Genomic DNA, 14,414 nt, shown 5'->3' on the forward strand with positions numbered 1-14,414 from the left:
GGATTTCAAATCCCACCATGGGGCAGCTTGAGAATGAATTCAGTTTTTAAAAACTGCTGGCAGTAACAGAGACCAAGAAAAGCCACTGTCGGAGACTTGAAAACTTATGTCCTTTAGGGAAGGACACCCACCGTCCTTACCCCATCGGGACTTCTATGTCACTCCAGTCCCACACCAACATGGTTGGCTCAGAACCTGCCTTCTGACACCACTTAGTTGTATTAAAGCAAAGGGTAATGAGGGTCTGGCAAAGAATTCCGGTCTTGCTAATGATGCCCAAAACCTGAGGATAAATCTTTTCTTTTTAAAAAAGTACCCAATCTCGCGGAGAGCATTGAGCTGGATCAAGGGGTCATGGATTAAGGGGTCAAGGGAGCAGGGGACAGGAGAACGTGGCTTCGGGGACCATGGATTAGAGCTATGTTAATAAAATGGAATTTGTATTTACAACTTATTTTGGAACCAGAGAGGCGTTACTTGTCATTCAATGGAACATTCGTGCCTTCAACGCAGTAAAGAATTGGTCCTGGATGAAGCTTTTCTTTAAGATTAAGCCACTGCTGAAGAGTGCTGAGACAGAGAAAGAGATGGCAAATCTGAAGGATGAGTTCCTGAAATTGAAGGAGGCTCTGGTAAAGTCTGAGGCGAAGCGCAAAGAGCTGGAGGAGAAGCAAGTCAGCTTGATCCAGGAGAAAAATGATTTGTCCCTTCAGCTACAAGCGGTAAGCCCCTAAACCCCAAGGGAGCCATAGCCACTCCCATAGCCCCACCCTCACTGGACAAGGCCCCACCCATAGCCCCACCCTCACTGGACAAGGCCCCTCCCATAGCCCCACCCTCACTGGACAATGCCCCTCCTATAGCCCCACCCTCACTGGACAAGGCCCCTCCCATAGCCCCACCCTCACTGGACAAGGCCCCTCCTATAGCCCCACCCTCACTGGACAAGGCCCCACCCATAGCCCCACCCTCACTGGACATGTCCCCTCCCATAGCCCCACCCTCACTGGACAAGGCCCCTCCTATAGCCCCACCCTCACTGGACAAGGCCCCTCCTATAGCCCCACCCTCACTGGACAAGGCCCCACCCATAGCCCCACCCTCACTGGACATGTCCCCTCCCATAGCCCCACCCTCACTGGACAAGTCCCCTCCCATAGCCCCACCCTCACTGGACAAGTCCCCTCCCATAGCCCCACCCTCACTGGACAATGCCCCTCCCATAGCCCCACCCTCACTGGACAAGGCCCCTCCTATAGCCCCACCCTCACTGGACAAGTCCCCTCCCATAGCCCCACCCTCACTGGACAAGTCCCCTCCCATAGCCCCACCCTCACTGGACAAGTCCCCTCCCATAGCCCCACCCTCACTGGACAAGTCCCATCCTATAGCCCCACCCTCACTGGACAAGTCCCCTCCGATAGCCTCACCCTCACTGGACGTCCGCTCTTACAGCCCCACCCTCACTGGACAAGGCCCCTCCTATAGCCCCACCCTCACTGGACATGTCCCCTCCTATAGCCCCACCCTCACTGGACAAGTCCCCTCCCATAGCCCCACCCTCACTGGACAAGTCCCCTCCCATAGCCCCACCCTCACTGGACAAGTCCCCTCCCATAGCCCCACCCTCACTGGACAATGCCCCTCCTATAGCCCCACCCTCACTGGACAAGTCCCATCCGATAGCCTCACCCTCACTGGACAAGTCCCCTCCAATAGCCTCACCCTCACTGGACAAGTCCCCTCCAATAGCCCCACCCTCACTGGACAAGTCCCCTCCGATATCCTCACCCTCACTGGACGTCCCCTCCTACAGCCCCACCCTCACTGGACAAGGCCCCTCCTACAGCCCCACCCTCACTGGACAAGGCCCCTCCGATAGCCTCACCCTCACTGGACAGGTCCCCAACCATAGCCCCACCCTCACGACAAGGCCCCTCCTATAGCCCCACCCTCACTGGACAAGGCCCCTCCTTTAGCCCCACCCACAGTGGACAAGGCCCCTCCTATAGCCCCACCCTCACTGGACAAGGCCCCTCCAATAGCCCCACCCTCACTGGACAAGGCCCCTCCTATAGCCCCATCCTCACTGGACAAGGCCCCTCCTATAGCCCCACCCTCACTGGACAAGGCCCCTCCTTTAGCCCCACCCACAGTGGACAAGGCCCCTCCTATAGCCCCACCCTCACTGGACAAGGCCCCTCCCATAGCCCCACCCTCACTGGACAGGTCCCCTCCTATAGCACCACCCTCACTGGACAAGTCCCCTCCTATAGCCCCACCCTCACTGGACAGTGCCCCTCCTATAGCCCCACCCTCACTGGACAAGGCCCCTCCTTTAGCCCCACCCACAGTGGACAAGGCCCCTCCTATAGCCCCACCCTCACTGGACAAGTCCCCTCCTATAGCCCCACCCTCACTGGACAAGGCCCCTCCTATAGCCCCAAGCTCACTGGACAATAACCCTCCAATAGCCCCACCCTCACTGGACAGGTCCCCTCCCATAGCCCCACCCTCACTGGACAAGGCCCCTCCTTTAGCCCCACCCACAGTGGACAAGGCCCCTCTTATAGCCCCACCCACGGTGGATAAGGCCCCTCCCATAGCCCCACCCTCACTGGACAGGTCCCCTCCCATAGCCCCACCCTCACTGGACAAGGCCCCTCCTTTAGCCCCACCCACAGTGGACAAGTCCCCTCCTATAGCACCACCCTCACTGGACAAGTCCCCTCCTATAGCCCCACCCTCACTGGACAGTGCCCCTCCTATAGCCCCACCCTCACTGGACAAGGCCCCTCCCATAGCCCCACCCTCACTGGACAGGTCCCCTCCCATAGCCCCACCCTCACTGGACAAGGCCCCTCCTTTAGCCCCACCCACAGTGGACAGGTCCCCTCCTTTAGCCACACCCACAGTGGACAAGTCCCCTCCTATAGCCCCACCCTCACTGGACAGTGCCCCTCCTATAGCCCCACCCTCACTGGACAAGGCCCCTCCTATAGCCCCACCCACAGTGGACAAGTCCCCTCCTATAGCCCCACCCTCAGTGGACAAGGCCCCTCCTATAGCCCCAAGCTCACTGGACAATAACCCTCCTGTAGCCCCACCCTCAGTGGACAAGGCCCCTCCAGTAGCCCCACCCTCACTGGACAAGGCCCCTCCCATAGCCCCACCCTCACTGGACAAGATCCCTCCTATAGCCCCACCCTCAGTGGACAAGGCCCCTCCAGTAGCCCCACCCTCACTGGACAAGGTCCCTCCTATAGCTTCACCCTCACTGGACAAGGCCCCTCCTATAGCCCCACCCTCACTGGACAAGGCCCCTCCCATAGCCCCACCCTTACTGGACAAGGCCCCTCCTATAGCCCCACCCTCAATGGAAAAGGCCCCTCCGATAGACTCACCCTCACTGGACAGGTCCCCTCGCATAGCCCCACCCTCACTGGACAAGGCCCCTCCTTTAGCCCCACCCACAGTGGACAAGGCCCCTCCTATAGCCTCACCCTCACTGGACAGGTCCCCTCCCATAGCCTCACCCTCACTGGACAGGTCCCCTCCCATAGCCCCACTCTCACTGGACAAGGCCCCTCCTTTCGCCCCACCCACAGTGGACAGGTCCCCTCCTATAGCCCCACCCTCACTAGACAAGGCCCCTCCCATAGACCCACACTCACTGGACATGGCCCCTCCTATAGCCCCACCCTCAGTGGTTGTGGCACTTCATTCTCCGCTCTTCACAGTGATAAATAGACTCAATCTGATTTGCTGAACATTTAAATTTTTATCGCTGGTGAGAATTGAATGGGAGCGAATTGAGAACTCGGTCTCCATCGGGGAGGAGAAAAACAACTGATTCACCATCACCCAAAAGTTAAAATTACTGTAGAGAGTTTGCGGCTGATTGAGGAGGGAGGTAGAGAGTTTGAGGCTGATTGAGGAGGGAAGCAGTGAGTTTGAGGCTGATTGAGGGAGTCAGTGAGTTTGAGGCTGACTGAGAATGAGGCAGTGAGTTTGCGGCTGATTGAGGGAGGCAGTGAGTTTGAGGCTGATTGAGGGAGTCAGTGAGTTTGAGGCTGATTGAGGGAGTCAGTGAGTTTGAGGCTGACTGAGAATGAGGCAGTGAGTTTGCGGCTGATTGAGGAGGGAGTCAGTGAGTTTGAGGCTGATTGAGGAGGGAAGCAGTGAGTTTGAGGCTGATTGAGGGAGGCAGTGAGTTTGAGGCTGACTGAGAATGAGGCAGTGAGTTTGCGGCTGACTGAGAATGAGGCAGTGAGTTTGAGGCTGATTGAGGAGGGAGTCAGTGAGTTTGAGGCTGACTGAGGAGGGAGGCAGTGAGCTTGAGGCTGATTGAGGAGGGAGGCAGTGAGTTTGAGGCTGATTGAGGAGGGAGGCCGTGAGTTTGTGGCTGATTGAGGGAGGCAGTGAGTTTGAGGCTGACTGAGAATGAGGCAGTGAGTTTGCAGCTGATTGAGGAGGGAGTCAGTGAGTTTGAGGCTGACTGAGGAGGGAGGCAGTGAGCTTGAGGCTGATTGAGGAGGGAGGCAGTGAGTTTGTGGCTGATTGAGGAGGGAGGCAGTGAGTTTGAGGCTGATTGAGGAGGAAGGCAGTGAGTTTGTGGCTGATTGAGGAGGGAGGCGGTGAGTTTGAGGCTGATTGAGGAGGAAGGCAGTGAGCTTGAGGCTGATTGAGGAGGGAGGCAGTGAGTTTGTGGCTGATTGAGGAGGGAGGCAGTGAGTTTGAGGCTGATTGAGGAGGAAGGCAGTGAGTTTGTGGCTGATTGAGGAGGGAGGCGGTGAGTTTGAGGCTGATTGAGGAGGAAGGCAGTGAGTTTGAGGCTGATTGAGGAGGGAAGCAGTGAGTTTGAGGTTGATTGAGGAGGGAGCTTCCTGGCTAAGTGTTGCTGTGAAATGCATTGGGCAGCTTTACCCTGGGCTAATTATCTGCACTTCCACATTGCGAAGAGTGAGCTGAGATTAATCAGTGTGTAATTCGTGTCTCTAGGAACAGGACACACTCGCTGATGCTGCAGAAAGGTGTGACCTCCTGATTAAATCAAAGATCCAGTTGGAGGCAAAGGTGAAGGAACTGACCGAGCGCCTGGACGATGAAGAGGAGATGAATGCTGAAGTGACCGCCAAGAAAAGGAAACTAGAAGATGAGTGTGCGGAACTCAAGAAAGACATTGATGACCTGGAAATCACACTGGCCAAAGTGGAAAAGGAGAAACACGCAACAGAAAATAAGGTGAGTTTCACATTTCGCAACAAATACAAGTTACAGCTAACGTTCCCGATTGTCATTTTCTAGATTCCCGCAATCCTCTGGATGGAAACAGAAGCTGCAGGCGGTCAAATCACAGCAGCACCAGTTACCCCTTCACCCCCTCCCCCTTCACCCCCTCCCCCTTCCACCTTTCCCCCTCCCACATCCCCTCGTCCTCTCAACGCGCCTCCCCAACTCCCTCTCCCTCCCGCCCAACTCACTCTCCCTCCCGCCCAACTCCCTTCCCCCTCGCTCCCCCCTCGCTCCCCCCTTTCCCCCCGTCTCCCCTCCCTTTCCTCTCCCCCTCCCTCCCCCTCCCTCAGCTCTCCCTCTCCTCTCGTTCCCCTCTCCCTCCTCTCTCCCTCCCCCTCCCCTCCACCTCTGCTCCCCCTCACCCCCTCTGTCCCCCTCTCCCCTTTCCTTACCTTCCCTCTCTCCTCCTGTTCCCCTCTCCTCCCACCTGTCCCCAAACCTCCCCCGCCCCGCCCACGACGTTCACACTCTCCAACCCCTCTACACCCCACCCTTTACCTCTCCCTTCCCTCCCCCTCTCCTCACCCAGTCATTACACCTCCCCGCTCCTTCCACATCCCCTCACCCGCCCCTCACCTCCCCATTCCACACTCATCCTCTTCCTCAATGTTATACAGTGACAGACCTGTCCCCACCAGTACTGTACCCCAGTGTTAGACAGTGACCGACCCGTCCCCACCAGTACTGTACCCGTGTTATACAGTGACAGACCTGTCCCCACCAGTACTGTACCCCAATGTTATACAGTGACAGACCTGTCTCCACCAGTACTGTACCCCAGTGTTATACAGTGACAGACCTGTCCCCACCAGTACTGTACCCCAGTGTTATACAGTGACAGACCTGTCCCCACCAGGACTGTACCCCAATGTTATACAGTGACAGACCTGTCCCCACCAGTACTGTACCCCAATGTTACACAGTGACCGACCCGTCCCCACCAGTACTGTACCCCAGTGTTATACAGTGACATACCTGTACCCACCAGTACTGTACCCCAGTGTTATACAGTGACATACCTGTACCCACCAGTACTGTACCCCAATGTTACACAGTGACAGACATGTACCCACCAGTACTGTACCCCAATGTTATACAGTGGAAGACCTGTCCCCACCAGTACTGTACCCCAGTGTTATACAGTGACATACCTGTCCCCACCAGTACTGTACACCAATGTTATACAGTGGAATCCTGTCCCCACCAGTACTGTACCCCAGTGTTACACAGTGACAGACCTGTCCCCTCCAGTACTGTACCCCAGTGTTATACAGTGGAAGACCTGTCCCCACCAGTACTGTACCCCAGTGTTATACAGTGACATACCTGTCCCCACCAGTACTGTACACCAATGTTATACAGTGGAATCCTGTCCCCACCAGTACTGTACCCCAGTGTTATACAGTGACATACCTGTCCCCACCAGTACTGTACACCAATGTTATACAGTGGAATCCTGTCCCCATCAGTACTGTACCCCAGTGTTATACAGTGACAGACCTGTCCCAACCAGTACTGTACCCCAGTGTTATACACTGACAGATCTGTCCCCACCAGTACTGTACCCCAGTGTTACACAGTGACAGACCTGTCCACACCAGTACTGTACCCCAGTGTTACACAGTGACAGACCTGTCCCCACCAGTACTGTACCCCAGTGTTATTCAGTGACAGACCTGTCCCCACCAGTACTGTACCCCAGTGTTATTCAGTGACAGACCTGTCCCCACCAGTACTGTACCCCAGTGTTATACAGTGACAGACCTGTCCCCACCAGTACTGTACCCCAGTGTTATTCAGTGACAGACCTGTCCCCACCAGTACTGTACCCCAGTGTTACACAGTAACAGACCTGTCCCCACCAGTACTGTACCCCAGTGTTATTCAGTGACAGACCTGTCCCCACCAGTACTGTACCCCAGTGTTATTCAGTGACAGACCTGTCCCCACCAGTACTGTACCCCAGTGTTATACAGTGACAGACCTGTCCCCACCAGTACTGTACCCCAGTGCCTCAGGTCTTGCGCCCATCGAGTCAGATCAGTAATTTGGAACTCTTTTAGGGAAAATCTATATTTGATACTCACTAACGCTGAAATTCACAATCTTACATCAATTTCCAAGCCGGTATGAGGCTGGTGCTTGAGAATAATCCACCCGCCCAGCGATGAGCTATTTGTTAGTTTGTAATTCATTGTAATTTATTTACATTTCTAGGTTAAAAATCTTACAGAGGAAATGGCGTCTCTCGATGAAACCATCGTTAAACTGACTAAGGAGAAGAAGGCTCTACAAGAGGCCCACCAGCAGACACTGGAGGACCTCCAGGCTGAGGAGGACAAGGTCAACACACTGACCAAGGCCAAGGCCAAACTTGAGCAACAAGTCGATGACGTGAGTGAAAATTAAATTTTAAAATTCTCACTGAAAGTTGTCTGGAATTCCAGACTGTTAAAAACCCTGGGAGTTTAATGATCTGGAGCGAGTCTAAGTGTTCATTTTAGAATGAATCCCAAGGTGCCTCATAGACATAATCAAACAAAATTTAACAAATGTAAAGTGGAAAGACTGAGAGTTGAAATGTCACTCCCTGGGACTGAAGCTAACATAAACCCACTGCTCCGCCCAGCAATTCAATCAAAGAACAAAGAACAGTACAGCACAGGAACAGGCCATTCGGCCCTCCAAGCCTGCACCGATCTTGATGCCTGCCTAAACTAAAACCTTCTGCACTTCCGGGGACCGTATTCCTCTATTCCCATCCTATTCATGTATTTGTCAAGATGCCTCTTAAACGTCGCTATTGTATCTGCTTCCACCACCTCCCCCGGCAGCAAGTTCCAGGCACTCACCATCCTCTGTGTAAAGAACTTGCCTCACACATCCCCCCTAAACTTTGCCCCTCGCACCTTAAACCAATGCCCCCTAGTAACTGACTCTTCCACCCTGGGAAAAAGCTTCTGACTATCCACTCTGTCCATGCTGCTCATAACTTTGTAAACCTCCATCATGTCGCCCCTCCACCTCCGTCGTTCCAGTGATAACAATCCGAGTTTATCCAACCTCTCCTCATAGCTAATGCCCTCCAGACCAGGCAACATCCTGGTAAACCTCTTCTGTACCCTCTCCAAAGCCTCCACGTCCTTCTGGTAGTGTGGCGACCAGAATTGCACGCAATATTCTAAGTGTGGCCCAACTAAAGTTCTGTACAGCTGCAACATGACTTGCCAATTTTTATACTCTATTCCCCGACCGATGAAGGCAAGCATGCCGTATGCCTTCTTGACTACCTTATCCACCTGCGTTGCCACTTTCAGTGACCTGTGGACCTGTACACCCAGATCTCTCTGCCCGTCAATACTCCTAAGGGTTCTGCCATTTACTGAATACTTCCCACCTGCAATAGACCTTCCAAAATGCCTCACATTTGTCCGGATTAAACTCCATCTGCCATTTCTCCGCCCAAGTCTCCAACCGATCTATATCCTGCTGTATCCTCTGACAATCCTCATCATTATCCGCAACTCCACCAACCTTTGTGTCGTCCGCAAACTTACAAATCAGACCAGCTACATTTTCCTCCAAATCATTTATATATACTACAAACAGCAAAGGTCCCAGCACTGATCCCTGCGGAACACCACTAGTCACAGCCCTCCATTCAGAAAAGCACCCTTCCACTGCTACCCTCTGTCTTCCATGACTGAGCCAGTTCTGTATCCATCTTGCCAGCTCACCTCTGATCCCGTGTGACTTCACCTTTTGTACCAGTCTGCCATGAGGGACCTTGTCAAAGGCTTTACTGAAGTCCATACAGATAACATCCACTGCCCTTCCTTCATCAATCATCTTCGTCACTTCCTCAAAAAACTCAATCAAATTAGTGAGACATGACCTCCCCTTCACAAAACCATGCTGTCTCTTGCTGATAAGTTCGTTTGTTTCCAAATGGGAGTAAATCCTGTCCTGAAGAATCCTCTCCAATAATTTCCCTACCATTGACATAAGGCTCACCGGCCTATAATTTCCTGGATTATCCTTGCTACCCTTCTTAAACAAAGGAACAACATTGGCTATTCTCCAGTCCTCTGGGACCTCACCTGTAGCCAATGAGGATGCAAAGATTTCTGTCAAGGCCACAGCAATTTCTTCCCTTGCCTCCCTCAGTATTCTGGGGTAGATCCCATCAGGCCCTGGGGACTTATCTACCTTAATACTTTGCAAGACACCCAACACCTCCTCCTTTTTGATAATGAGATGACTGAGACTATCTACACTCCCTTCCCTTGGCTCATCATCCACCAAGTCCTTCTCCTTGGTGAATACTGATGCAAAGTACTCATTTAGTACCTCGCCCATTTCCTCTGGCTCCACACTTAGATTCCCTTCTCTGTCCTTGAGTGGGCCAACCCTTTCCCTAGGTACCCTCTTGCTCTTTATATATTTATAAAAAGCCTTGGGATTTTCCTTAATCCTGTTTGCCAATGACTTTTCATGACCCCTTTTAGCCCTCCTGACTCCTTGCTTAAGTTCCTTCCTACTGTCTTTACATTCCTCAAGTGCTTCGTCTGTTCCTAGCCTTCCAGCCCTTACAAATGCTTCCTTTTTCTTTTTGACTAGGCTCACAATATCCCGTGTTATCCAAGGTTCCCGAAACTTGCCAAACTTGTCTTTCTTCCTCACAGGAACATGCTGGTCCTGGATTCTAATCAGCTGACGTTTGAAAGACTCCCACATGTCAGATGTTGATTTACCCTCAAACAGCCGCCCCCAATCTAAATTCTTCAGTTCCTGCCTAATATTGTTATAATTAGCCTTCCCCCAATTTAGCACCTTCACCCGAGGACTACTCTTATCCTTATCCACAAGTACCTTAAAACTTATGGAATTATGGTCACTGTTCCCGAAATGCTCCCCCACTGAAACTTCGACCACCTGGCCAGGCTCATTCCCCAATACCAGGTCCAGTACGGCCCCATCCCTAGTTGGACTATCTACATAATCAGTTTCTTATTCACAGCTTTTACACAGAATCTCAACATCTTGAACTAAACTGCTAGAGTTTTGTGCAGAACTTTCTAGAAGATGAGGTACTCCATGTCATACTTTCCACTTGACAAAGTTTCACTCTGACTGCTTTTTCTGCAGTTACTGTACAAACAGACCTCTGAAAATCTGGGATATTTCAGCTGGATTCAGGATGCTCTTGGGATGGATGATGTCGAGGGTTGGTTTTGCGGTGATATCTTGTTCCCTTTAGGCAGTGCCAGGGTTTCTCAGTCTGTGGGGCAAATTCTCTCGTGTCCGGACCCCCCCTTGTTGATGCTCAAAGCACAAGTGCCACTGGTCAAAAGTTGCTTTCCTCATTTCCTTGAGGTGATTGGCAGCCCAGAGCAGAAAAGGCTGAGGTCTCAGTGTGGGGTCCATCGGCTCCTCCAAACCCACCCCAGCGTAGACAGACTAATGAGTGGAATCTACCCAAGCCTTGACTGATTGCGATCCTGCTACTGAGTCTGGCCTGGGGTTAAAATTGAGTCCGGGACTGAATGAGGTCATCAGACCCTGAATTTTAAATATTAATGTGGCCTCACTTGCTTGTGGCTGGATCGTTCCCACATCGGCAGACAATGCAGTTATTATTATATATCATTATATATTATTAATGCAGTTAAAATGCCAACATTCGTCAACAAGAACCTCTGACCATTCTTCACCACCTGCCTATCCAGCTCCTGCCCTGTTATCAGTCCTGCTCTCTTGCAAGGATTCCACAACTCTACCTACTGTATAATTGAGACATAATCTACCACTCAAACCTGATCAGAACAAAACATGCTCTCAGGGAATTTAAGATAACTTCCATTAGGGCTGAGCTGAAAATTCAAAAGTCAGAATAAAATTAGATGTAAATGTGATTTGAATTGGGAATTAACTTCATGTTACATTAACATCATAGTGAAATTATATTTTTTCAAACTTCAGCTATATTCAATATCTCTGTGAATTATGAAAATACTCTGTGCTGACAGTCCATGCAATATAATCGCAGGTGATGAGCAGCCAGTGCTTTTATACCAATTCCTGTGTACTTTTCTGCCTCCAACGAACTAACTTCCTTTTATTTCCACGGCAGCTGGAAGGGTCATTGGAACAAGAGAAAAAAGTCCGGATGGATCTGGAACGAGTCAAGCGGAAACTGGAGGGAGATTTGAAATTAACGCATGAATCTGTCATGGATCTAGAGAACGATAAACAACAGCTGGAGGAGAGGTTGAAGAAGTGAGTGTGACCATAGAACCATAGAAAAATTACAGCATAGAAGGAGGCCATTCAGCCAGTCATGTCCGTGCCGGCCGAGAAAACTAGCCGCCCAATCTAATCCCACCTTCCAGCACCTGGTCCATAGCCTTGCAGGTTACAGCACTTCAGGTGCATGTCCAGGTACCTTTAAATGAGTTGAGGGTCTTTGCCTCCACCACCGTTCCTGGCAGTGAATTCCAGACACCCACCACCCTCTGGGTGAAAAAGTTTTTCCTCATGTCCCCTCTAATCCTTCTACCAATCACCTTAAATCTGTGCCCTCTGGTAATTGACCTCTCCGCTAGGGGAAACAGGTCCTTCCTGTCTACTCTATCTAGGTCCCTCATAATTTTGTACACCTCAATTAAGTCACCCTTCAGCCTCCTCTGTTCTAAGGAAATCAACCCTAGCCTATCCAATCTTTCCTCATAGCTGCAACTTTTGAGCCCTGGCAACATTCTTGTAAATCTCCTCTGTACTCTCTCCAGAGCAATTATGTCCTTCCTGCAATGTGGTGACCAGAACTGTACGCAATACTCCAGCTGTGGCCTAACCAGCATTTTATACAGTTCCAGCATTACATCCCTGCTTTTGTATTCTAAACCTCAGCCAATAAAGGAAAGCATTCCATATGCCCTCTTCACCACTCTATCTACCTGTCCTGCCACCTTCAGGGACCTGTGGACATGCACTCCAAGGTCTCTCACTTCTTCTACCCCTCTCAATATCCTCCCATTTATTGTGTATTCCCTCGCTTTATTTGCCCTCCCCAAATGCATTACCTCACACTTCTCTGGATTGAATTCCATTTGCCACTTTTCCACCCACTCAACCAAACCATTGATATCATTCTGGAGTCTACAGCTATCCTCTTCACTATCAACTACACGGCCAATTTTTGTGTCATCAGCAAATTTCCCAATCATGCCTCCCACATTTTTTAGTTTTTTAGTTTAGTTTAGAGATACAGCACTGAAACAGGCCCTTCGGCCCACCAAGTCTGTGCCGACCATCAACACCCATTTATACTAATCCTATATTTCTACTACATCCCCACCTATCCCTATATTTCCCTACCACCTACCTATACTAGGGGCAATTGCTAATGGCCAATTTACCTATCAACCTGCAAGTCTTTGGCATGTGGGAGGAAACCGGAGCACCCGGAGGAAACCCACGCAGACACAGGGCGAACTTGCAAACTCCACACAGGCAGTACCCAGAATTGAACCCGGGTCAATTGTCCAAATCATTAATATATACCACAAACAGCAAGGAACCCAATACTGAGCCCTGTGGAATACCACTGGAAACAGCTTTCCATTCACAAAAACATTCGTCTACAACTACCCTTTGTTCCCTGTCACTGAGGCAATCCTGGGTCCAACCTGCCACGTTCCCCTGTATTCCATGGGCTTTCATTTTACTGACCAGTCTGCCATGCGGGACCTTGTCAAATGCCTTACTAAAATCCATGTAGACCACATCCACTGCACTACCCTCATCAATCCACCTTGTTACTTCCTCAAAAAACTCAATCAAGTTAGTAAGACATGACCTTCCCTTAACAAATCCATGCTGGCTATCCCTAATTAATCCATGCCTTTCTAAGTGGCAGTTTATCCTGTCCTTCAGAATTGATTCTAATAATTTACCCACCACCGAGGTCAGACTGACCGGCCTATAATTATTTGGCCTATCCTTTTTGAACAATGGTACAATGTTTGCGGACCTCCAATCGTCTCGTACCTCGCCTGTATCCAGTGAGGATTTGATGATCCTCAGAGCATCCGCTATTTGCTCCCTGGCTTCCTTTAACAATCTGGGATGCAATCCATCTGGCCCTGGTGATTTATCCACTTTCAAGGATATCAGATCCTCTAGTACTTCCTCTCTCATTATGCTTATTGTATCTAATATTTCACACTCCCCTTTAACTACAATGTCTGCATCAACCCTCTCCTTTGTGAAGACAGAGGCAAAAAACTCATTCAGAACCCTGCCCACATCTTCTGCATCCATGCATAAGTTCCCTTATACATCTCTGATAGGTCCTACCCTTTCCTTAGTTATCCTCTTGCTCTTAATATACTGATAAAACATCTTTGGGTTTTCCTTGATTTTTACCTGCCAATAATTTTTCATGTCCTCTCTTTGCTTTTCTAATTTCCTTTTTTACTTCACCCCTGCAACTGCTTTACTCCTCTAGGCTTTCTAAATTATTTTTTTGTGATCGTCATAAACTTTCTTTTTCTGCTTTAACTTACCCTGTAAGCTTCTAGCTAACCAGGGGGTTCTAGATTTGGCAGTACCACCTTTTATCTTTGTGGGGACATGCCTACACTGTGCCTGTAGAATTTCGCTTTTGAATGCTTCCCACTGGTTTGCCATGATTTTCCTTCAAGTAGCTGTATCCAGTCCACTTTCGCCAGGTCATTCTCAGTTTCGTAAAATTTGCCTTCCCCCAATTTAGAACTTTTACTCCTGTTTTATCTTTGTCCTTTTCCATAATAATGCTAAATCTAACTGTATTATGGTCACTATCTCCAAAATGGTCACCCACTGTTACTTCATCCACTTGCCCAGCTTGATTACCGAAGACTAAATCTAGAATTGTGCCCCCTCTCGTTGGGCTGGTTACTTGCCTACATATTTATTCTTCTACCTCCCTCTCACTATTTGGGGATCTATAGTACACTCCTAGTAGTGTGACTGCCCCTTTTTTATTTCTGAGCTCAACCTATGTGGCCTTATTTAATGATTCATTTAGCATATCACCCCTCATCACAGCTGTTATTGATTCCTTAACTAATAATGCT

The 14,414-nt window shown here is 50.3% G+C and overlaps 1 protein-coding gene across 1 annotated transcript in view; it reads left to right on the top strand.

Annotated features, from left to right (window-relative positions):
- Positions 1-14,414, top strand: part of LOC137378420 (myosin-7-like) — a 199,645-nt gene that overhangs the window by 127,637 nt on the left and 57,594 nt on the right. The window contains exons 23-26 of the mRNA XM_068048747.1: positions 467-722; positions 5,002-5,244; positions 7,513-7,689; positions 11,429-11,574. Of these exons, the coding sequence (XP_067904848.1) occupies positions 467-722; positions 5,002-5,244; positions 7,513-7,689; positions 11,429-11,574 (822 nt within the window). The remainder of the gene's footprint in view (positions 1-466; positions 723-5,001; positions 5,245-7,512; positions 7,690-11,428; positions 11,575-14,414) is intronic.

This window comes from Heterodontus francisci, chromosome 16, assembly GCF_036365525.1.
Source record: "Heterodontus francisci isolate sHetFra1 chromosome 16, sHetFra1.hap1, whole genome shotgun sequence".
In the NCBI taxonomy this organism is placed as follows: domain Eukaryota; kingdom Metazoa; phylum Chordata; class Chondrichthyes; order Heterodontiformes; family Heterodontidae; genus Heterodontus; species Heterodontus francisci.